Consider the following 26,459-nt stretch of genomic DNA (forward strand, 5'->3'; position numbering starts at 1 on the left):
ATGTATGTCACTTACCAGTGGAACTTATATATGTGGATTACATGCAAACAAAATCTGTTAAGATCATTAAAGTTGCAAAGACAAGCTCTTGTGAAAAGAAATGCTACAATTAAGGTTCCTGTGACCTTAATTTGACCCCCTTGTGTGTATGCATTGCTAGTTTAATTAATTATGATCACTTTTTTCTATGGGACCTGTCTCATTCAGTGCACTCAGTATTTCATTTTATCCGCATTGTAGAGTGTGTGGCCCTATGTCTGATTTAGTGCACACTATTGAACCTGGCTCTGAGGACCACAAAAAAAAATTCCTCACTTATTGCTAGAATGAGTGTGTCACAAGCTGAGCACATTGGATATTAACTCAGTTTCACAGATCGTGGTTACTTAAAATCTCAGTTCCCCCATTGTGGGTGCCTAGCTTGACACCCATAACCTGATATGTCAGAGTACTTCCTATTATATTAGCACTTTATTGTTCAAAGCACAGCCCCCCTTGACTGACTTCACACAGGTGTGAGTGCTTCCAGCTGCATGCTGCCTGCGTACTAGCAGAGGGGTCACAGAGTACAGGAAAGACAGATTTCCCCCAGTTCCAGTGCCTAGTCTAGAACAGGCAGAAGCAGCAGTTACTACAGCCTTTGCCATGTAGTGTGAGGGGGAGGGAGCATGCTTTGTGGGGATGGCCCAGGCAGAGCCTGGTCGTCAACACTAGGGGCTGTGAGAGACTCAAACATTCTAAGCAAGGAGAGAATCTTTAAAATTTTAGCTGCTAAAATCAAGTATGAGCATGTGCTAACTGCCATTTTTGAAAGGTGGATATATAACTTGGCCACCTTTGGACTAACTTTCATGGGGATGGTAAAAGGCACAGCCCAATTTAAAGTCCTTGCTTCACAGGATGGGGCCTCTAATTTTTCCAAGAGGTCATTGGAATTTTGAATAGCGAAAAATGTATTTTTCCCCCCCAACGTCATTCTCTAAAACAGCTGAACCATCTTGGTGAAATTTTCTAAAAAGATTTCAAGCTGAGGTAGATGCCCAGCATGGAACATTTTAGCCTACATGCTTACTGTTTGGCAAAAAATAGCAATTGAAAACAGGGTCTTATAATGGGAAGTGTTGAGTAACCTTAATAGGTAGTGCTACCAGCTCTAGCTATAACCACAACAGGGCCCAGTTCTGTAAGCTTACACATGCACATAGCCCCATTGAAGTGAGTGGGGGTTGAAGGACTTGGTCCTTCTACATAATTTCAGTTTAACAAAACCTGCAATCTTTCTTCAGACACTAATGATCAGAGAAGTAGTTATTCACTTAAAAAAATTCAGCATCTTGGTTACAGGAGGCTGATTCTGCACAGTAAACCTGAACACTACACTCATTCTAATGCCCTTCAGAGAAAGGTTCAGTGTTGCCTTTTGAAACTTTTGTTTTGAAGTTGTAACTCACCACTAATAACTTGCTCCAACTCCATTTTGGCAGAGTTCCTGCTTCTGCACATGAGTGAATGGAATTTAGTGCTTAAATAAAAAAAAAAGTTAAAGCATGAGACGTTACGCTTGTAAGATAGGAAAAAGGCCTGTCAGAGTGAAATCAGTATTCAATGAGTCATCTAGTAGCCAGTGGGAGTAATACCCTTCATGTATATGGACTAAAGTCCCAGAGAACAGAAAGAAGAGGGTGGGAGGGGGAATCCAAGGAAGCCAGTATCACATCTTAGAAAGATCCAGTTCAAACTTCAGGGGAGTGAAGCAGACCAGAACAGCTCAGTAACAAGAGCATGGTTCTCATATATCCCGTATGCATTGTAGGGCCAGAGGACATTTAGAAAGAGGATTTGTTCTTGTATTTGAAAATACTGTTTTAGTAAGACAGGTTTGCAATATGATGTAGCTTAATAGTCTTTCATTGTATTGTAAGTTTTAAGCTTCTGGAAGAAAGTTTAAGACACCATCTGATAAAAATCCAAATCCCTCTAAGGTAGGTTTTTTATGCCATTTTGTAAAATAAGATAAGAAAAAATAAGCCTACATCCCAAGAGGGAAAATTTGAAGGAACTGGTAAATTACAAAGCCAAAGAAATGGCTTAGATATGCAGTTTTAATACAGAAATACTGCTGGAAACAGTCATGCTGTGCTTAAAGCTGAAGTCCTAAATTCAGCAGAATTGCCATTGAACTTCAATACATTTTTTGCCAGGGGAAGGACTGCAGGATCCAAAATACATTAGGGGACAATATGAGGAATTTACTTTCAGTAACAACTCTTCCCCTTCCACCACTTGACGTAAGAAATAAAATAGAAAAAATTTAAACTTCCAACAGTGGCTCACGTGTACATGTCAGGGTTGGGAAAGTGGCTTTAATTACACTGCAGATTGTTTCTGAAGAGGTCAAAGAACAGCTGCCCAAAGCTACATAAACCAAACTCTTAACGAAGTCAGTATTTACTATGGAATGACGACTTCTGATTTGCTAATCTTAGTCTGGTGAGTGTGCATCCATTTACGGAATCTCAAAACACTGCTGCGCGTACACACAGTGCACATCAAGGCTGGCCACATTTGAATCCATATTGCATGCCACCAGGCTGTTTCCTCTGCAAGTTACTCTATTTGATCTACTGACTAATCTATACTGATGTCACTGAGCACTGTTTGTTACAACCAAAATCATGATTGAGAGTGACTCCTGTCCACAAGCATCTAGGCACAAAAGGACAGCTCCATGGTATGCTGTCAGGCTAATCCTTTTTAACATTTGTCTATTACCACCACTTAAGATTTTAAAAGTCTACTGGTAAGTTACTGTTCTGTTAGAAGTTCAGCTAGAGTGACTGAAGCCTAGTCTGCACTTTGCTGATACAGCTGTACAGATTCAGTGACTGAAATAAGCTAGAACAGCAAAAGCATTTATGCCGATACAACTGTCTACACTAAGGCTTTTGCAGGCATGGAAATGTCACAAAAAATCTACAGCCTTAACAGGCACTGCTATGCAGGTAAACATTTCTAATCTAGACTTGGCCTGCTTGTCTAAACAGAGAGAAATGCAAATGGACATTTCAGATTTGCATTCCATAACAAAGCTGCAATGAAAGGATTTCCAGCCGTATAGGGAATAGCTAATTCATCAGCTTTCTATGGGAATTCTATTCTATTAGTCCTAGCTTTTGTAAAACAAGCTCTTTGTAAAACTTAAATCTGGAGCCAAATTAAACCCCAGATCACATTGAATAACTGCCCCATAGCTTTAGCATTCTTTTAAAAGGTTTATACAGTACATTACCAACAAGCACTGTGAAATCCCAGCTCTCAGCACCAAAGGGTTGTTTAAGGTATGAGTTATAGGCAAACTTGAAGTGGATTTTAGCTTGGCATTTCAGTAAGAGCTCAACACAAGGGGTCAGAACCTCAGCTATGCCAACTGACACCAGTTATCAGCCCTGAACCTTTTTTCCCTCCCAACCAACCAGAGGTTTCTGTGCAGTTTCTTGTAAGAGTATGGTGTGGTGTTACTGTGCTTTCTGTGGATTAGGTGTCACTGCAGTAGAAATGGAAGCAGCACTTCAACTGTTTCCCCACCCCCAAGGGAAAGTTTGTATAATCAAATTCACAATTTATTATATAATTTACTGTAGTCAGAACTCTAAAAACACAGTCCTGGTATTAGGATAAAATAATTCCCAGTTACAGGGTGGGGAAGCAGAGCACTTAAAAAAAACCTCACCACCTAGATCCGTGAAAGTTTTGCTACAATACTGAAGTGTAAAATACTACGTTTGCAAATACTGAGTTTTTGCAATGGTAGATGATTTGTCCAAGTATCGTCAGTAACTTTAAAAATTTAAGTCTCCTTGTTGCCAGAAAAAGCACCTACAATTGACCACAGACTGGCAGCTTCAAACTGTAAAATAAACCACTCCATATTGGAGGTTCATAGTTGTCCATATTGCACTGTCATATCCTTACTGGAAATGAAGTCATTGTGTCCACCTGTTTTAGGTGATTAAAATGTGTCCTGCTATGCAAAACTGTACAGTTGTTAGCATAAATTGAAGTTCTGAAAGGATGTGGAATGTAGTCTCTTCAGGGATGAATTTTTCTTCAGTCCTTGGCTGTTACCATAACGCATCCTTCCAATGTCTGCACTTCAAGCTATGGGAGAGAGGAAAAAGTAATACTGTATTAGAACATTTTTTTCTGCAATTAGCTTCAGTACTCAAAATAGAAGACATGTTAAGAGAACAGTGTGAACTTTTTTTTTAAACTAGGAATTTTAAGCTTGTAGCTCAATCTCAGTATTGTAACTACATTAAGTAGCAATAAATTGTCAGTAAAATATACAGAACTATAAAAGAATTTTAAATGGGGATGGCGGAAGAGAAGAAATCAAGTTACAATAAAACAATGTGAAAGCTAATAGTATGCACTGAACAAAAGCAGAAAAATTGTTGCTGTGTGTATACTTATGTACTGACAAGCTTTTTCCAACAGATGGATTTAGCTATATACTCACTTTCAAGAATAACCCCTGTGCTCAAATTAGCTTGTTCATACATGCAAGACTGCAGCCTCTCATCCCTTTTCAAAGATCTAACAACAATACAAGACCCCTCAGTGGATCAGTAAGGTATTAGTTTAACAAAATACAGACCAGGAGGAGTATGAACAAGTACGCATAAATGGACAAATGCACTAATGGATTTACCTGTACTTTGCAAATTAATAAATGTAAATGATTAAACAGGCCTTGCACTCACTGTCAAATGACAAATACTTTATAGATTGAATATATAGAGAACTGAATTTTGTCCTGTGATAGAGAAACTATTACCTGGCAGTGTAATGCAGCAGTGATGGAAAATCAATGGTATGTAAACATTATAACCCTAATTTGATCACAAAACTTGTTTCTCAAGTCAATGACAAAGCAGTCTGTTCAGTAAATTCCCTTCTCAGTTTTGAACATAATCCAGCAGCATATGTCTATCTTGTAAATTTGATTCCTTTTTAATAATATTTCCTGGACATAGTAAGTCAGTAATTCAGCTCCACTAAAAATTATTAATACAAATCCTACACTAAATTAATTACATTTGCATATTCCAGATCCACTGAGTTTTTTGCATTCCATGAGAACTTTACCAACACGTTATCAAACCATAAATATGTCAAATTAGCATCACTACTTTAGCATGGATATAGTATACTTCTCTGGGTACTTAGTACTGTTTAACAGAATTTACACTGCAAATGGCAGACAGACATACTTCAACTGATACCTTGTCATGGACTATCTTGTAAAGGCACAGCCAAACCCATATTAAGTCCAACTAGCATAATTGTTACACAACTAAAATTCAAATGACTGCATACTTAAAGTTAAAGCTTTCTAATCCCTTCCCCACCCTCTTCCAAAAACTCATTTATTTACCAAAGAAGAGTATTTTAAAACTTAGCTTGAATAAAGTATATGACAGCAGGAACCCTTAGCACACGATGCATTAATATTGACCTAATATTACCCCACATATAATGCAGTGGGCCCTTGGCACCATGAACTCTTGTGTACTCCTATTATTCAGTAAGTTTTATCAAACAAAAGTTTGTTCTGATTCTCACTAAATATGGATATTAACCCTTCAGCTGGGCTTTTGTTATAGATGTTCTCTTAATGGGACACTTTACTTCCAGGGGAACATCATTTTCAAAACTAGGTAGCAGAGCTATTGTACACGCCATCCCCTTTTTCTGCCATCAAACTTTTGGATTTACTATTCCAGGGTGTCCATGTTGCATTGCCGAGCCACTACTGTCATACATCACTTGGCTAGTCTCTGATGTAAAGCTCTGTAATAAAGTAGTTTTCCTCGGGAGGCTGATTTTCCTTTCCCACTTTTTCTGTCCATGAGCACTGTGGAAAAACTAAAGTCAGACACAAAAGCTGCTGCAGCAGCAGCCCTCAGGGAAGCTAAGTACTAAATTGCTATGAATACTCATTTGCAGTAAGTGTCATTTTAGTCCAGTGCATATGAAAATACTCAATGAGTCTTGTGATAGGTTTCTACTTACTGTAACATTGTCAGACTTTATTATAGCCTACCTTTTGCAGTTTTTTAGTAAGCTTGCAGTTAGTGTCAGACAAGCACCATTTACAGGATTGACTAAAGTACTTCTGGGAGCTATTCCAGAAACAGTTTGAAACTTACAATGCAAATTGGTCTTTTCAAATCAAAACTTACTTTCATTTTGTCATACGTTTCACCCACTTTTACGCTATCAGAATGCATAAGGACAGGACTGTGGCCAGCCTGGCTCAGGAATAAATTGTTTAGTTTTTCACTTAGGGCTTGAGATCTTTATGCTCGGTGAAGTAAATGGCAATAATGCTGCTACTGACTTCAATGGTGTAGGATCGGGGCCTCATCACTCATCTTCCCCCTTCAGTAAGACTCCCCCAAATTTTGCCCAAACGAGGGCCATACTGATAACTTGGAAAGAGCTGACAGGTCCCAATGGCTTTCTATAAAATGAAGCAAGACTGCAGTCACCATACTTGTTTAAACAGCGGTGTGCGATCCATTGAGACTACAGGTCTGAGCATGCCATGCTGCAGCTTCAATCAAAGTAAAAATACTCCTTCTTGAGATTTGTAGTCTCAGGGCTGCCCCTCTGTATTAAAGAGGAGGGTAGCTCTGGGTCATACTGTCATCAATCCATGGACTATATTAGGTCTGCCCAGGCCTATGTGAATGAAGTTTGTGTGTGTGAGGTTTTAATTGCTGGATTCTGAAAGGAATGGCCTTAGAGTCTTCATACCTGTAAAGATGTCCAAAGGAAGTAGCATCTGTGTGCTTGAAGTTGTTCACGTAAACATTAGCTATTTTAATCTTAAACTGGTTCAAAGGAATGTCGGTTTTTAGCCACGAGCAGTAACGCATGTACCCCTTTGGACAGTAACAGCAGTTAGTGTAGCTCTCCCACTATGAGCTATCAGTCCTTTTCACTTTTGTCAGGCTTGAAGACAGAAAGGAAGGACAGGAGAAGTCTGAAAAGGAGATCCCGCTATCAAAATCACCATTCTCAAGATGAGAGGCTACCATGACAGAGCAAGGGTTTAGATTATTCTTGTGCTAGCAGGTTTTAGCTTTTGGGGGATGGGTAGGGGCAGAGAGGGCATAGAAGTAAAAGGTCTTGCAAGTTCTTATTCAGCTGGCAATACTTAATTTTACTTAGTGCAAATCTGTAGCTTAATGAAGATCATTAGAACTTGCAGAAGGCGCTCTACTCCAATAACATTGCAATGTATTACTGAATCCATCCTGTTGGAAAATTGTCACCTTCTGTTACTTATGCAAGAACCTTCCATCTAGGTCGAGAGAGAGAGAGAATGAGAATGAGAATCTATGCTTAGGAAATGCAAATATTGACCACAACATTTAACATGGCTACTTTCAGAAGCTATATATAAACCAGATAAATTGACCCTGTGCCTCACTTGTTCTCAAATGCCTTTAATAATAAAGGAACACGGTATGCCTTTTACAACAAAGGCATAAGAACTCTCTTCTCACAAGTTTTCTGTGGGTGACTGAAGACCAGTTTCAGAGGGCGCTCTCTCCCCCCCCTCTTCAGACTCTACATTTTCAGTACACTAATATTCTCTACTTAACTAATTCCAATAGGAGATGGATGCAAGTCATCTTGTGGACAGTGGCAAAGAACCCAAGTGCACAGAATAGCTTTTAGTTGAACCTAGCTGTAGAAATTCCATAGTCAGTCTCTCCCTGCCTCCAAAATAGAAAAAAAAAATGTTTTAGCGATAAAGTCACAATATCCTTTTTAAGCAGTCTTCAGGGGAACCCGTAAGTTTTTATCAAATAGACTAGTTCTTGCTGCAGGAGAAGGCAGCATTTGTTTTGGATTGAGAATACAACAGTCTCAATGCAGTTGTATTTGTTAATCTAGTTCCCTAACCTTTTCCACTAAGTGTCTAGAACATTCTGGATAACTACTATTTTAACCCCTTGCTAAGAGAAAGAGGTTACTGCAATATGCTTGAAGTAACAAAAATAACCAATGTGTTCAGAGTCAGGCTTGAAGAGACATTTTCTACATGACAAAGTCTTTATCAGATCTCATTATTATTTCTGTGTATTGATATGGTTTGAAAATGTGAATTTTTTTAAAATACAAGGTTTGTGTTCTGGTTCACTATTAACTTGAAGATTTAAATAAAACTGAATACAGACATTGATTCTACTGTTTTCATTTTAATATTGAAACAAGAATGAGGCTCTGTGGAATGAGAAATAGAACATTTAAAATTGCTCTTTGTTTCACAGAAATTTCATACTATAGTAGGTAAGAATTGAAGGGGAACATATGCTTTGAATTCAATGTGTAGATATGCTAAACAAGTGCACCAAGTTGGAAAAAAGTTACTGTTCTTGGCTATACACAGAGAAAGAGCGAGAGCTTGCTTTTCTGTCAACTGAATACTTTAAAAAATTCTGTACTTAAACAGGACATCTAAAGCACTAAGCAAAACCCACAGCAAATTTAAATAGGCCCTGCCCGGGTCATAGGACCCCTCGTCTCACAACTTTATCAGTTATATTGCCAGTCCAGTCTAAACTTCATACTGAATGAGTAAGCCCCTTCGTTTTCAGTTTAAACCGACTTTACTGAAAAAATCCCAGGTTTTACAAAAACTATTATTCGTTTTTTCCCCTGATTTTCACCTGACTTTTGTATCATTCAGATATATAAAAAAATAACTTGTTTTATTAGGAAAATGCAATACATTGCAATGAGATATATATGTATTACGATAATATATCAGTCTGGGTGTATATGTAAAGCTGCTTGTTCAAGTAAGGCTATGTATTAATCTAGAAGATACAATAAACAGGCATGCATGCAAGCTCTGAAGTGTGTGCGCATCTGAATGTACTGATGAATCTCACGCCCACCACGTACACATTTCAGGCTGTTAGCAGATAAGTTTAAAGATTTGACACTATAATAAGAAAACGAAAGTCTGTATCAGAATAGGTTTCAGGACATAAAGATGTATTCAAACGTTTTAAAAAAACAAAAACAGGAGAAAAGGATGAAGTTGAGTATATGTCCTGCAAATGGTGTGGCCCAATTATTAAATGTAAATATTTATAGGCTAGTCATTCAAAGTCTACAACAGTAAACTGTTTATTCAAATTGGGATTAGGGATATATTGTTTTCTTAAATGTAGAGCTGGCAGTGTTTTGAATTCTGTTTTAGTTCTGCAGTAAATCACACTGAATTTCATTCATCAAAGTATTAATCTACTGAATACTTTCCCCCCATCCTTCCATCCACCAAAATAAACCCTGATATTTACGCAGAAAAATTAATAGATTTTTTTCCACCAATTTTCACCTGTTTTGTTGTTGTTGTTGTAGTAATAAATTCCCAGGAAAAATTAAATAAAATAAAAACCAAAAACGAAGGGCCTTAGGAATGAGGGAGAAGGCCTTGTAGTTACTACAATGGCTCTTAGCCAAAATGGTCAGGGATTCAACCCCATGCTCTGGGTGTCCCTAAAACTGACTTATAGAATGATCAGTCTGAGCTTCGAGAATTATCTTGTTCTGTTCATTCCCTCTGAAGCATCTGGCACTAGCCACTGTCAGAAGACAGGATACTGGGTTAGATGGACCATTGGTCTGACCCAGTATGGCCTTAGTTATGTTCTCATTCACTATGCACCATCCACAGTGCATAAGGATTTACTGAGTTACAGTGGTAACTCCACTGCTTTTAATAGTTGCTCTGGGTTTATATTTGGAATTACAAACAGAATTGGACCAAGCATGAGGCAGAGATCCTGTCCAACTTTCACAAGGAGTAAGGCAGGCATGCTGCATAACAACAGTAATCTCGGATCATGTAATTCAAATCCACACTGCAACACATACAAGGGAGCACAGCTGAAGTTGTGCACGTACCATCAGCTTTTCTATTTCCTGGCTTTCGATTGCTTCACTTTGCAAAACTAACATCATCTTTCCATAGGGTTTAAAGAATACTTTCACTGCTATTTGCTTACACACCATAAGAATGCCAATGCCATTTTCTTGAAAACATTGTGTTCTATGCATGAATTGTCAATGGCTCTATGCTCTCACAGCTTCGTGCAGAGAAGTCAGTGGTGGAAGCAAGTGCCCCTGCAAAGGGTGTGGTGTGCAGAAACTCTGGGGCAGGCAGTAACCAGCCCTTACATATTTCACTGCACAGTCATCAGTAAGAAATAACCAATAAGCAGTTGTCTAACATCTGTTGCACACTGATTTCATAGTGCTGCAAGGGGTGCAGAAAATGAGGTTACTTGCTGCACCTAAGTTACTTGCACAGAAAATACACAACATTTTCCCTACTCCTGTATTTAGACACACACACACACAGCGCAGCTCATGTCACTCAGAATACTGGGAGGTAGTTAAAGTCAGCACATATGCCAACCCCTAATTCAGCTAAATCTCATTTTTTTTTTTTTTTACCCCCATACTCAGGGTTCACCTATGCTTCGAGCTGGGGATGTGATTCCCAGCTTGGGAAACACACACACACACACGCTCTGACTGAGCAAGTGCGCTAAAAATAGAGCATAGTCTCAGAGGAGTGAGCGGCAGGAGGGGCTAGCCACCCCAATTACGTACCCCTCCTGTACACTTGGCACATAACTCAGGGAGGCTTGCCCCTCTGCTCACTCTGCCATGGCTACACTGCTATTTTTAGCATGCTAGGATGATCAGAGCTAGCATTTGTACTTCTACTCAAGCTTGGAATTGTACCCTTAGCTCGAAGCATAGACAACATGCCCTAAAAGGCACCTCTCTTCCTTCAATGCCACCTTTTCTGCCAAATTTCCACTTTATACCACACCCTGCTCAGAACTAGGCTTCTTTTAGAATAAAATTACAAGTTGTTTCATGGGCAGAGCGACACTTCTGCTGAATGATTTTTTTCCTCCAGCTTTAGAAACAAATAAAATCATGCTTGGGCTCTACACAAACAAGAAAGGTGAATGTTTCAGGAAGCTTTAAACAACTGAGAATGGGGGTTATTATGCACATGCCTAAGAAACTTCAGCTATTCATGGTAGCACTCCATCTATAATGCAACTACCATACAAGGGAAGGTTTCAGTCTATACTGAAAACTTTTGCCAATATAGCTATGTCAGAGGTGTGATTTCTCCCCCTCCCCCAAATCTGATTGACATAGCTATGCCAAAACTATGCAAAAACCCTAGCGTAGATGCAGTTATACCAGCAAAAGAGTCACTTAGCTGGTACAGCTTATTCAGTCTGGGATGCAAGCATAAGACATATTGGCAAGAGTTCTTTTGCCAGTATATGCTGTGTCTCCGCTATGAGAATTTGCCAGTATAGCTGTACCAGCAAACACATTCTACTGTAGACAAAGCCTAAATTAAAGCTTATCTTGGGCAGTGTTCAGATACTCAGAACTATTAACCTGCCTCATGATTCAGCCTAACTGATGTAAAGATTCTACGCAAAATAAATAGAATAAAACTCTTAGTGTTTTACCACTTAAGACCCAAGTCCAGTCCTTACACAAGTAAAACTCCCTGATATACACACTGGGAATTTTGCTTGAGGCAATTCAGAGTTAAGGTTAAACTTAAGAAATCCAAATGTGTTAACTATGCATTTTCATACCTCAAGGTACCCAAACAACCTTAGCTCACACTGTGACACCATTGGAGGAGGGAATGAATGTCCTTAGTTTAATCTGGGATGACAAATCAACATATTATATACTAAAGTATGGTTATTGCATAGTGTCACTACAGGCCGAGTTAAGGGTGAATGGGCATCTTAGCATGTTTTGATTTCTTTTTAAGTGTAACCTACACCAAAAAATTCTAGGTTGTTATAATTCTTGTTTTTGGAATAATTACAATATCTCTGAACGTTTTTACACTTAAACTGTTATGTACTCAACCTTAACTGCAGTCATCTCCAGCTTACCCAGAAATTAAGATAGTATCTTCCATGGAAGGGCCATTAAGAACCCATGCATATGCTCTTGAAAAGCTGTTTTAGGGTAGGATCTCTGCTTTTTCCAATCTCCAGAGTTCCAAGTGGCAGTATATGATCAAACATTTGCATCCGTTAACCATACCCCTTAATTGAAAATTATTCTAGCTGCTTCATAATAAAATACTAAATAAGGATTCTTGTCTCCCACCAAAGGCAGCCTGTACCCTGCGTGCTTGGATCATTGTTTCCAACAGAAGAGATTACAAAATACATTTTCTTTTATTGCAAGTTCAGCCCAGCCATTCAGAACCACGGGCCATTTGCCCATAAATTGTGACATCCACATAGCCCAACCCACTTACTGGCCGAGGAATGGCTATGTTTCCAACAACATCTGTCTCCAAATCCTCACTCATTCAAGAATGTTCCCACAGCAGCCTCCAGGGTGTCTGACTCCTAAAACCAGAACTCATGGTAGGAATTTTTAAGAGTTAGATGCTGGCATGAGGGAACATGTTGGAATAACTCCAAGCAAACTTCAGATTCAGTTTCAAAGTAAGCCCAGCCTGTTGACAGTCTTAAAATGGCTTATTGGTAATTACATACTCGTTTAGCCCTAAGTCAAGAGCATTATATATTAAGGAAAATCAAAAGCAGCCCAGGGTCTGACAGTATAAAGGTAACAGAGGCTTTGTGGCTTTACAGCTACTGAAACGGATCGAGACCACAAGCAAAAGATTCAATCTACAGTATCAGTAATACAGACTGTGAATGACTGACAATAATTAGAGCTTAAATGTTAAGCTCTTAGAGGAGAACGTTGACTAATGCAAATATTACTTATATTTTAATCAGGGAGTTTATTGAAGGCTTAACTTCAAATTAACAAGTTTGTGATTCAAAATGAAAGCTATGACTGAAGAGTCCCTGCTTATTGTGAAGTACAACAAGCATTTTGCATGTATTTGACCTGAAAGCAGTCCGAAGTCACTTGTGTCCATTTTGTAGATGTCTTCATCTTTGTTAAAGACACAGAAACCTTTGTGTAGAGCCAGCGCTAGGCATAAGCAGACTAAGCAATTGCTTAGGGCCCCGAGCAGCTCAACAGGTCCTTATTCACTTTTTATTTTGTGGGGGGAGGGGAGGAAGACCCCAAAAATATTCCTGCTTAGAGCCCCCAATGGGCTAGTACTGCCTCTGCCTTTGTGAAACAGTCAAAACCAGCTTTAAGTAAGCAATCCTGTAGCAAACCCCTCTTTTCAGAGAGGAAATTGGCTCGTACAAACCCTTAACATACTTATCCAGTTATCTGAGAAACCGATGTTAAGACAGTTCTTATTTTAACTCAATAGCTCTCCAAGGCTTAAGTTTCATGAAATACTGTACTGTCATAGTAAGTGACTGAATTAAGTAGAATTAACTACTTTGTCAAAACAAGAACTTAAATATTTAATGAGACTTTGCTAAAATTAAAGCCTTCAATCAGAAAAGATGCTAATAGATTGTTTTCCAGTTAAATCATAATACAATATTTCCCCCCAGAAGGACATGCCTTACAGTTAGTCCTGATCATACATTTCACATCAAATGTAGTTATATACTGTAAGTAGTTCAGAATCAGCTTCTGAAAAGGAGTGTTCACTCAGGTCATCCCTCTCAAAGCGGCAGCTGCTCAGCTGGGGAGAGTGAAGGAAGAATCCCAACCCTTCTGCCAACATAGCTTAGGCGTCTTATTTATTTTTCAGAAATATACATACGGTATATTAAAAGAACATTTAAGGTTTCAAAATTAAGCACTCCAAAGTTAGGAAATGCCAGAAATAAGGTTGCCTCTTGTAACATTAATGTGCTCGCCCTTGTACATCTCTCTTTAATTACCTGATCACATACCATTTTTCTCCCATAGGACACCTGCCTCTGTCAGTACAGAGGATGGATAGTGCACAGTTAATGAGTAGGTAGTTCAATATTTTATTTTCTCCTTATTTTTGAAGCTGTGGCTATCGGCCTTATTTACGACACACTATTCACACCCTGCTCTGAATAAAGAATTATTAATTTTCTTGTGGGCTTTTCGGTAACTCAGCACTGTAGTATCTGAATGAGTCACATGCTTTAATCAATCTCTCGATCTTCACAAACACCTGTGAGATGAGGGGCTGGTAATCATTTCCATTTTATAGAAGAGTATTTATTCCTTTTGGGTGCCCAATTTGAGACGACTAAAGTACAGGTTTTCCAGAGTACTTACCATAATACAGTGCTTTATATACTCAAGCACAGCTCCCATTGATTTCAGTTTCACTGCTGAGTGAGTGCTCTGCATGTCTGCTAATCAGACCACAGTGTCAAGTTGAGCACCGAGAAGAGGAGTACCAGTTCATCAGGGACCACCTGTGAAAAGTTTAGTTTAAGTGTTTTGCCAAGTATCACACAGTAACTCTTGGCAGAGGCAGGAATAGAATTCAGTTCTCCAGGATAGCATTCAACTGCCTCAACCATGAGCCCATCCTTCCCTTTCTGCAATCCCCTACCTCATTTACTACACATCTTTCCACTTCTGCAACAAGTGAAGCAGGGGTACTACAGACAACAGTCTCCTTCACCACACAACCCTGATTCATCTCCAGAGCAGGTCCAATCTGTGTACTGAATGAGGCAGGGGTCCCGTGGAAAAAAACAAGCATACACAGAAAGGGGCTGAGTTAAGATTGCACAATCTTAATTCTGGCTTTTTCTAACTTTTGAGTGCTTGACTTTGCATACTGTTCTTTTAATATGTGTGTCCAGTACTATTATATATATATGCACATTTTGAAAAATAATTGATATCGTCTTATCAATTTACACATACCACCCCTCTCAAAAAACGAATTAGACTGGAGCTTCTTCAGGCTTGTACCCGATAGCATTTTAAACAGTAAACGCTGTACACAGTGTCACTAGTCACATTAACCTAGGTTTTTAAAAAACCAAACTGAAAAAAGAGAAACTCCATCATGTGGCATCATATTGACACCCATGTGTTCATCAAGAGGACTGGAACCTTTATCTCCACCACACAGACCCCTGCCACTTGAGCTAACAGAGTAACTGATAGCAGTAGTAGATTATCATGTGTGGACCAGAACTAGAAGGAGGAGAAGAGACAGTTTGCCAGTGGGTTTCATAGATATTTGCTGACAGCAGAGGAATTATGAGATTCAGGAATCTCAGGTTCCATCCTAGGCTCTGGAGGGGCCTATGTTCTAGTGGGCAGAAAAGTCTGCTCATTTCCCTCAAGACTGACACCTTGTGCCTCCACCCCCTCCAACCTGTCCCAGTCCTGTCTCTTCCCCACCCCTGGCTCCATATCATTCTCCTTACCTACCCAGTCACAGTCTCCACTTCTCAGGCTTTAATCTTGTCCCAGTCTACTTGCCCAGCCAGTCCTAGTCTCTGCCTCCAGGCTTGTAGTCTGCATCCCAGTCTCTCACTCACCTCTGCCCCAACTCCTTGTCTCAAATCTCTTGCCCTTCCAGTCTGAGTTCCCTACTCCCCAGGCTCCTTGTCTAATCTCAGTGTCTCCTCCGACCCCATGCCTGGCTCCCTGTCCCAGTTTCTTTGCCCAGCCAATCTCAGCTCCCCCAACTCCTTGATTGGAACATTTCAGCCCAAGTGGTTGAAGTCTGACAACACTATAAGTAGCTGAAAACAGGGTCTTTCTTATAAGGGGAAATGTCTGGCAACCTTAATAATGTGTGCTGTTAACGCCATCTAGAATAACATCATCTTCATTTCAGTCAAGCAATGCAAGATAAGCCTGGCTGTGAATGGTCAGAACCCAATAAGGTGGTAATGTAGGTCACAGCTTAACACACCAGTACTGACAGCTAGAGTTTCTTGGCACTAGATACAAAGATAATCACATTCTCAGTACTGAGAAGTTATTCTGTCTTTGGCCTGTTACTGGAGCCAAGGCTGCCAGATGTATCCCTCTAAAACAGAAGTAGTGATGGATCTCCCACTCATAAAAAAATATTACATCAGGAGGCTTTTAATTGATTAAAAGGGGTTATCAATTTAAACTGCACATTAAATGATCCAGGTCAAGAGAATTTCAAACGGAAAGACCAGGATTAACACAAATAGGATCTTGAAAACATCTCTGTCAAGTCAAATCTTTCACTGACAGTCTTGTTCTTCCTAGCTCCTTCTCTAAAATGGTAGGGCTCTGTCAAGTTTAATGCAAGTGGCAAACCAACATTTAATACAGCACGTGGCTCTGTTCTGAAAAATGATTATGGGTACATCTACACAGGGATAGAAACCCACAGCACAGCCATGGCCGTCAGCTGACTTGGGTTTGCCGAACTAAAAACTGCCATGTAGATGGTCAGGCTCGAGTTTGAGCTCTGGGACCCTCCACCCTCTCTGGGTCCCAGAGATAGGGCTCCAGCCTGTGCCAGAACATCTACACAGCAATTTTTCAACCTTGAGCCCTAGCCCCAGAAGCCCAAGTCAGCTGATCCAGATCAGCCATTGTTTTTTTTTTTTTTTTACCCCTGGTGGACGTACCCTATTTCAAAATAGCACATACTATACAGGGTACGTCTATACTACCCGCCTGATTGGCGGGTAGTGTTCGATGTATTGGGGATCGATTTATCGCGTCTCGTCTAGATGTGATAAATTGATCCCTGAATCGATGCTCGTACTCCATCTCAACAGGAGGAGTAAGCGGAGTCGACAGGGGAGCTGCGGCGGTTGACTCGCTGCTGTGAGGACGGCCAGATAAGTCGAACTAAGAGACTTTGACTTCAGCTACGCGAATAGCATAGCTGAAGTTGCGTATCTTAGTTTGAACCCCCCCTGCTAGTGTTGCCCAGGCCTTACTGTCCCTATCAACCAGCTTTAGTGACAAGTTTTTAATTCTTTATATTCTTGTTAGGGTTACAGAGCCAATGCATCTCAGAACATATTCTGCTTTTTTTTTAGCATAATTTTCCCCCCTTCTGAAATATAGTTCCATTGCAACAAGTTTGCATAAGTGTCTGAGGGCATAATTTGGCCTGCTGAAACTTTTAGTGTTGATAGCTGAGAAAAGGAAAGAACTTAGTTTGACTCTGGGCCTCTCTTTGAACTTGCAGGGTTGACAGGGAAAAAATAAAATCTTTAACTGTTCAGTGAACACATGCAATATAAAAACCATTAAGAAATGAGAAAGTCCACTGTCATTTACCGGTTTTCAGAGGAAATCACAATCATAAATTTGTACATCTTTGCATTTATCGGGAAAAATATAAAAATACTCCTGAAATATTAAGACTGTTTCCTCTGTACTTGAAATACACCAGCATATTGCATGAATTTCTACAACAGGGGTCGGCAATGTTCGGCACGCAGCTCACCAGGGTAAGCACCCTGGCGGGCCGGGCCAATTTTATTTACCTGCTGACGCGGCAGGTTCGGATGATCGCGGCCCCCAGTGGCCGCGGTTCGCCGTCCCGGGCCAATGGGGGCGTCGAGAAGCCGCAGCCAGCACATCGCTCGCCCGCGCCGCTTCTCGCCGCCCCCATTGGCCCGGGACGGTGAACCGCGGCCAGTGGGGGCCGCGATCGGCTGAACCTGCCGCGTCAGCAGGTAAATAAAACTGGCCCGGCCCGCCAGGGTGCTTACCCTGGCGAACCGCGTGCTGAACGTTGCTGACCCCTGTTCTACAACTACCACCTAAATATTGATCTATGAAGTGCCAAATTAAAACAAAGTAAAATGAGGGGTAAATATTGCTGTCATTGGAATTCATCATTTACGCAAATGTGTATCAGTACAGCAAATCACACAGTACCTAGACTGTCAGTTTAAATGTGCAGTTATATTGATTGTATTAATGCATATGAATCAAAGTCTAGATCTGAAGTCTCAGATTTGGAATAAATTTTAAGTATAATGTAATATTTTACCAACAGCTATACTGCTCGACTTCCTACATATCTGAAGGTAAATGCAGGATAGCTAATCATTAAAGCAGATGATACAAATTATCCTTTGAAACATTTAACAGCTTTGTTCCTGTTTTCCCATTAAATAGTATACAGAAGCTGTTAAGTCATTACACAGGATGTAATGCAAGTATGTTGTTCCAAATCTCAGCCTAAACTGCTAAAATCTCATGAATTTTTGGCAATGATCTATCCCTTCTAAGCCTGTGGTGTTTAAGCTCAGCTATGAAAAGTGTTTATGGTGCTGCCCCTCCAACTTAATGATCGATTATACTTTTTGTTTAACCACCACATTCACTAGAATTGGGATTTCTTTTTTAAAATGAAAGTAAAATCTCTCCTATGAAGAGCTAAAGTTGTGCAAAACAAAGTATCTCAGCAGTAATTCTCAGCTGTTCTCAGAATGCAATTTAACCATAGTTTCTCACCATCTCACTTTCAACAAGATCTGCTTAACGCGAAAGCTCTCAAATACTAAAACTGTACAGCACCAGTCCTGATTTAAGATTTGTTCTTAATCCCCTACAGCAGAGTAGATAAATATCAATATTCTTTGTTAGCTGACACTATATTGTTGTGCTCAACACTCAATAGGTACGTTTCCAGACTGAGCAGAGTATGTTGCAAACAGGCTGAAAGATACAATACATCTTCAAGGGAAAAATTCACATTAATTTGCTGTCAGCCTTAAATGCATTGATGATGAAGTTTTCAAAAGCACTTTAAATGATTTAGGGCCCAGATTTTTAGAAGTATTTAGGGATTGCTTCACTGAGCATTGCAATGCCTAATTTATGAGTCTAGATCTCTTGGAAGTCAATGATACTAAGGGTCCTAAATGCCTATGTTATTTTTGAAAATAAGAGTTCAGCTCCTAATTCAGTTAGGTGTTGCAACACTGAGTGGAGCAATGGCCAAACACCTTTAAAATCTAGACCCTGAAGATGCACAAGTCTTATGGTCTTTGAACGTGACCTAGATGCTTTTGAAAATCCCACTCTTAAGATTTTGAACTCTGCAAACTTTCTTCAGTTATGTGTATTGCCTAGTACTGGTTTCAGGACATTTCTGTTTTTAATTATGTTTTTTAAATGTGAATTACTCTAAAGGTGGAATGTTAATAGCTCATATAGTTACACTGCAGAAATCTTGCAGGACAGCCTTTACAGTGGAGGGAAAAAAAACTACAAAAAATACATACTCAGATAAAGTGTAAGGGCAGGAAAATACATTTAAATTAATCACTAATAAAATAAGGAGCAGTGGTGTTAATGAACAAATTCAACTGCGGATGTAGAAAGGACGTCGATATTGAGGACAAGTCAGATACTTGAAGATACTGTGAGTTCCAGGAAGTTCAACTGAAACTAGTATTTTAAAACTCAAACTAAAAAATGTAAACAAACTTCAGGATAGGTAGAGCTTGCCAAGATTAGTTTGTCTTAACCTTGTTAGGAAATATTTGTAAATTGTTTGGGTGCAAATTTACCAGCTGAGAGGATGTTATTGTTGGGATAGGATGTGAGGGACAGAATCCTGTGCACTGCAGCACCCTGTGTCAGGCAGGAAGTTAGGAAAGTAAAATGTAATCTCAGTGCAGAGAACCAAAGTTGAAATATCAAGTATTCACTTTTCATTCTCAGAAGTTTTTACAAGATAGCCAGAAGAACGTGAGAGTCACATTAGATATGACAAACCAATTTTAAAACATTCCTACATTAGGAATTTTGTAAAGAGAATTTAAGAATTCTGATTAAACAAACATCTTCAAACCCCTTCCTGTAGCCAAGTGCTTACTCCATTCCTGTGATCACAATCTACAGTACTAGAGTCAAATACAAGGAAATGGAAATAGCTCTCCTTCCTTTGACTTTATGCGTCTCCCACATATGGTATTAGCAGTGCTGTACTATAATCCACATAGAGAAAGATTATCTCCAGCCCAGTCACTAGGTTATTGGGTTAGTGTGAATGGAAGCAAAGCCCTTCTCAGGTGAAGACACCTTTCTCCATTATAAACTTGCACCCCGAGTAGTTAAAAGGTCTGTTAAGTTTTATAAAACCAAATATAGAAAATAAATTCAAGGCTTAACCTGTTTTGTGTAAGTGTTCTTATGAAAATAGTTTAAATTCTACTTAATAGTCTTAAGGAATCATATGATAAAAGAAACATTAACCCCTTACATTAAAATTAGGATTAAAAAAAAGAAGATATGACTTGTTTAGGCTGTGTATTTATTCTTTGCATTTCTCTTAATTTGAGCAATGAAAAGAAAAGAATCAAAGGAGTTACAGTTTTGTATACAGTACTTCAGTTTCATACTATCTGGAATGTTTAAAGATTGTTCCCATTTTAAAAATTCTAGAAACATTGATTAGCTTTAGGTTTTTAATAAGAGCCTGCTTTTACAAGATGTAGATGTAAGGATAAATTAGGGTTGACATCATCTCTTCAATGTACAATGCTTTCTAATTCCAAAGAACCATGAAGTGCCAGTTACTTACCAATTTTCACTATCCAAGACAAATGAAAAACAAGAAAATTGGGATAAAGTTATTTTAAAGCCTTTTCAGCTTTAACTTAAGATGCTACTTTTACCAGACCTAAGGAGAGTATTAGTTTGCTTTGACTGGGATTTCTCAATTGACAGTGTGCCTTTAACATCAGACGTGGTCGAGTCACAAACTCATAAAGGGAAAGTCTCAAGAGGAAGGAGTGAAAGCACCAATTCTTGGAACATTTTAGGACTAGGTTTGCTAAAGCCCTGGGGAACAGAGATCTAACTAGATCTGCTCCCATCAGATGTGGGAGGGTACACTATAATGTCTTCCTGCATCCCAACTCCTTTGCTTGTAGTCTAGAGATGTCACATTCCTAACTCAACTGTTGCATTTTTCTGACCAATACAATATTGCAGAATGAGCTTTCACCTAAAAAAAAAAAAAAAGTTTCCAACTTTGTTGCAAAAATAACCTTGCAATGATGGACAGAAGTATTGCTCCTGGCCTGAAACAACAGCATTGTAGGAAGAGTAACTGTCCCTATTAATCTCAATAGTGCACTCTAACTCTGAAACTTAACAGTGGCAATTTTAAAGCCAGATGTTCAGGCCTCATTTGAGTGGGTGCAACTAGGTGCGTGACAGTCCCAAGGTCAGCAGTGGGGAGTAAAGTCCAGTGTGGCTGGAGAATAACTTCATAAGCCTGGCCCACTTATCTTAATTAAAATCTAACCCAGTTCTCAACACAGTGAGGAGGTAAAACCCTCCTCCAGCCTAATGCACTAAGGATGAAATCCCTGGCCCCACTAAAGTCAATGGCTACTCTTCGAGGTGGAGGCGTGATTTCCATTTTGGGGAGCCAGACCCACACTAGCTCTGACTGGACTTGGGCGCTAAAAACATAAGTGTAGTCAGGATGGGCGCCAGTAGTGGCAGAAGCTGACTTCCTAAGTATGAGCAGGTGGGATCGTACTCCAGCAGCTAACCTATCCCACCACTTGCATGGCCACAGCTACACTTTCAGGGTATGTCTACACAGCAAAGAAAAACCCGCAGCTGCCCCACTCCAGCTGACTGGGGCTTATGAGGCTGTTTCATTGCTATGTAGACTTCCACACTCAGGCTCTGGGACCCTCCAACCCCACAGACTCCTTGAGCCCCAGGCTCCTACCCAAGCCCAGACATCTACACAGCAATGAAACAGCTCCCCACCCCAGAAATCAGCTGGCACAGGCCGGTGTCTAGTTGCTGTGTAGACCTCATCAGTTTCATCACACTGGTTCAATCAGAGCTAGCAAGAGTGTTTGGCCTCCAGCCAGAAATGACACCTCCATCTCAACACGTAGAGATATCCAGTGGCAAAAGTCCCACTGACTTCAACAGAGCCAGACTTTCACCCTCACCCCCTTCCTTTCCCTAGAAGGGAGATTCCACCTGCCGCCCTCTCCCTCCAGCTCTCCCCTCTCTCAAGGGGAGGCTGCTGCATTATTGGCCAGGCTCTGCAGGTAGAAAGATGGGGAAGCGTGTTGTTACCTGCATGTCCCGTCAAGGAGGCGGCCGCTACCTGCTGTCCCCCTCCCGGGCTCCGCCGCCGGGCTCGGCACTGGGCTGGTAGGACAAGAGGCTCATGGCTTCGCCGCAGGCGGCCTCCACCTGGCGCACCTGCTCCTGGCTGAGCCGCTCCCTCCAGGCGTGGATGGCCTCCCGCGCGTCCCGGGCGGAGATGAGGAAAGGCCGGTCGGAGGAGTAGGCGGCGCCGCGGGTCATGTTGAGCACGAAGCTCTCCATGGCGGGCGGGACGGGCAGGCCGGCGAAGCGCAGCAGGCGGCGCAGCTGGGCGCGGGGCTCCAGCACCAGGTCCTCGTAGCGCAGCTGGGTGTGGCGGCGGCGCAGCCAGGCCGGGGCGCGGCGGGAGAAGAGCAGGTCGCGGAGCCAGGCCTGGCAGATCACCTCCAGCGCGCCGCTCAGGAAGAACTCGGCCCGGTGCTGCTGCTGCGCCCGGATCCCGCCGCCCCCCAGCCCGGCCGCGGGCAGGAGCTGCCGGTGGGGGAGTCCCCGGGGCTCGGCGCGGTGCCGGCTCCGCAGCACCTGGATGCTCTCCCGCAGCAGCGCCTGCTTGGCCTTGAGGCGGGAGTTGTGCACGGCGCGGGGGTCGCGGAAGAGCTGGATGACCCGCAGGTTGAGGCCGGGCTCCCGCAGCAGCGGCAGCAGCGCGCCCAGCTCCAGCAGCCGCACGTCCTTGATCACCACCACCGGGTACTTGCGGCACTCGGCCTCCAGCTCCCGCAGCCCCCGCGGCGGGCAGCTCCGCTCGCAGGCGGCGCCGTCGATCAGGCCGATCTCGTGGCGGGGCTGGGGGGCGTCCGGGCAGAACGGGGCCGAGCAGATCACTTTGTTGGTCCGCCAGCCGAAGAGGCCGGCCGTGGTGAGGTTGCCGCCGCCCGGGGCCAGAGGGTCCCGGGGCGCGGGCGGGGCGGCGTAGAGGCGCAGCACGGAGAAGTCGCAGCGGAAGAGTGAGCGGAGCATGTCGCGCAGGGCGCCCTGCAGGCTGAGCGCGTCCGCCGGGTACAGGGCCTGCCACAGGTGCCACATGGGCTCGTACAGGTAGAAGACGTCCGGGTGCTGGTTGAACAGCTCCCCCAGGAAGGAGGAGCCCGTGCGCCAGGTGGCGTGCAGGTAGATGTGCCGCTTCGCGCCGCCGGCCGCCTCGCTCCCGTCAGCCGCCGCCCCCTCGCCCCCCGGCGGCTGCTCCTCCTCCTCCTTCTCCTCCTCCCAGCCCCACTCGCCCAGCACCTCCTGCAGGCTGGGGCAGCGGGGCTGCAGCGGCGCCTCCTCCGCCCCGCGCCCCCGCCTGGCCCCGTAGTCCTGCACGTAGGGCACCAGGAGCAGCAGCAGCAGCGTGTAGAGCACCAGCAGCAGGGCGAGGCGGCGGTGCTGCCAGCGCCACCGCCGCCCCTTCATCGCCCCGCCGCGCTCTGCTGCCGGGCAGCGGCGTCTGCAGCCAGTCGCCGCCGCCGCCCGCCCTGTGCTTGGGCTCTGGCTGAGCCGCCGCCGCCGCAGCAGCAGGGAGAGTCCTGCCTGTTGGAAAGCGCACAAAACTTGGAGGAGGGCAGAGGCGGCGCCTGGGAGGTGTTGGCTCCGTGGGTCCCTCCCCGTCTGGATAAACACGCCCACGTGCCGGAGACTCCGCGGCTAGAACAGCAAAGCGGCTGTTGCCCCCGCCTTCCTTCCCCATAGCCAGCTGCTGGAGCTCCCCACAGACAGACAACTGCCCCTGCTGGCTGAGGAACCGCCTCTTCCTACCCATCAGGCTGCAACCTTCAGTGGCCTCTTTCTGGAACCAGCCAAGAGCTGCTGTCTTGAAGTGGTTTCACTCATATGCAGGGAGGGTTTGTAATTTTGTTCAGTGGCTTTCAGCACCACTGTACAAATTGTGCCAGTGCCACTGAACCTGCCCCTTCTTCTGCAGCTCTACCCAGTAGAGAGACTGCATTGGTAGCCTTTTTACTAGTGAGGGGGTGATGATCTATCAATGAACCGAAAGAGAGGAATCACACACACGAGAAATGATTTTGGAAGGTCCAGGGGTTCTGCAGAAAGGTGCTGGGTTGATTTAAAAGGGCCACAAAAATGGGATGCAAAATCTTTTTCTGATACAAAACTGATACAAAAAAGTAGTGATGGGCCTAATCTGGAACCTCAGATCCAAACCTACTGCAAACATGGGGAAAGTTCAGATCCTGAGATAAGCTTTCTAGCTCACACGATCCTCTACCAAGGATGTACAGAAGTAGATCAAGAGGTGGGGTGTGTGTGTGGGGGGTAATTAAAATAATATTTCTTATCTGAAAATTGAATAATTATTGTTACAAGTAAAGAGCTACATGATTATATCCTAATAGATGAGAAACATCTTCTTTGAGCTTGTTGCACTTCTTGTTTTATACACTACACTGGGGGGAACTCACCTTCCTCCCTTAGGTCCTGCAAAGGGATGTTTATCCCAGGAACAGCGATCAGATGAGACTGAAGAGGCAATGGGTAGGCATGTGGTCCTAGGAACAGGAAGGGCATATTGATCTCTAGTAATATTGCTCTTGTGTTGCCCACTCAGGAGACCTTCTAAACCTTAGTAGAAGCCCAGGAAACCCGCCTGCAAATTGTAAAATAATTTAGTTTTATTTTTAGAAAGTTGCACTGAATGCACAGCAGGTAAGAATATCTGCAAAAGACCGCAAAAATATTTCAGATTTGGTACTGTAGAGAGTTGGGAAGGGGGTTAAATCTTAAGAGAAAACATTTGCTACCATTATTGCAGTTCCAGAATTTTTCACTAAAGGATAGTTTGACATGAACTGTCATGTAAAGACCATGGTCCTGATTGCAGAGGTAAAGATTCTGCACTAGCGGATTCCAGTGCAGGATCTGGGGCCAAGTGAGAAATTAATATTGTGCTTTGATTCACATCCATCAGCCTTATTGGATTTGGACTGGGGAGAGAAAAGAGGGCTCCACCCCTGCTGGAAAAAAAAAACTCTCAAATGAATGTATATGGGAAAACAATTTGTGTCACTTCTACAAGGGCTAACTTTTGCCCTGGAGATTGACTACTCAGTTGAAACTTTTGTATAAAGGTCTTCACCTTTCTTCCTTCCTGTAATTACTTCTATTATGGTCTCCCTAATATTAACTCTCCATATCTCAGGTTGTCCAAAATCCAGCAGTTCATTCCCTGAGTTCATGCAGAATCTTACTGAAGTCAATGTGATTCCACATGAACAGAAGGGTCCACCTCCATGGAACAGTTTTGCAGGATTAGGGGCTTACTTTTGAAGTGTGGGGTTGCTACATTTTATTAAATTAACCATTTTTCAAGAATTTCCATTTATTCACAGAGGCAAGATCAAAAGACACTTGAAGTGATAAATTCATTTTGTGGCCGCTGTAATAAAGAACATTTATAACCTGAAAACTTGGCTTTACTCTGATGACATTTCAATGCTATGACAGGTAATTTCTCCTACTTCATCAGCAGTTGAAAATAGATGCATAACAAACTAGTTAATAAAAATGGATTATACCATTAAATTAATGGGGGTACTAATTAACAAATTAATGAGTAATGTGGGATACAGTGATTACAATTATTCTGTGTTTGTTGACAGTTGCAGCTACCATTTTTAATTGAGGAACCTTATATTTTCTGTCCTTGAGGTCATTCCCTGCCACCATCAAATACCCTAATATTTGTCCCTTCTTGACACCTCCCCATAAAGCATGGTAGATCTTCCAAAGCCGCCTACCACCATCTGGTATAGCCCCCTCTGGCTAATTGACACCTCTCTCTCTCTCTAATAAAACAAACATTTGTCTAATTGAGTCTTTTTCTTCATGTATCCTGGTTCTTGGAATGTAGCTATTGTTCCCCATTTCTGGACTGTCTTTGCACTTAGCAGATATTGCATCAGATTCTACTGTGTGATACACATGTATCACCTCTGCAATCAGCAACATTACACCCATATATGGATAGTGGAGTTTGACCCATTATGTAGATAGTATTAACAACTTTATGTATAAAGTGTAATCTGCTGTGAAGAATTCTGTCTGTTTCTGTAGGAATTACATTAAACAAAATTATTACACTGTGTGGGTGTGTGGGTGTGTGTATAGTATAATATGTGATTAACAAAACTATTAAGTGGAGTCAAAACAAACAACACATGCTTTTGTTCTGTCAGTGAGGCAGAAATTTGGTCCCCAGCAGCCTTCCCCTGACTTGCATCAGGAAGTGTTAAAGTGATAACATCTTGCACTTTTAGGGAGTGTTGAGTGACAGGATTGCAGCAAACAAGACTTGCAGACCACTAAACAACATGGAGGGCGGCAGCATTCAAGAGGGAGTCTGTTGGCTACATGCATTC

General features: G+C 42.2%; 1 protein-coding gene across 1 annotated transcript; it reads right to left on the bottom strand.

Annotated features, from left to right (window-relative positions):
• Positions 1-2,088: 2,088 nt before the first annotated feature.
• Positions 2,089-26,179, bottom strand: CHST7 (carbohydrate sulfotransferase 7). Its single transcript, XM_054008959.1, has 2 exons — positions 22,069-26,179; positions 2,089-4,158 (listed from the first exon to the last, which is right to left on the bottom strand). Exon 1 carries the CDS (start codon positions 23,494-23,496, stop codon positions 22,096-22,098), a length of 1,401 nt encoding a protein of 466 aa, XP_053864934.1. The 5' UTR covers positions 23,497-26,179; the 3' UTR covers positions 2,089-4,158; positions 22,069-22,095.
• Positions 26,180-26,459: the final 280 nt, after the last annotated feature.

The sequence above is a fragment of the Malaclemys terrapin genome, chromosome 1, assembly GCF_027887155.1.
Source record: "Malaclemys terrapin pileata isolate rMalTer1 chromosome 1, rMalTer1.hap1, whole genome shotgun sequence".
In the NCBI taxonomy this organism is placed as follows: domain Eukaryota; kingdom Metazoa; phylum Chordata; order Testudines; family Emydidae; genus Malaclemys; species Malaclemys terrapin.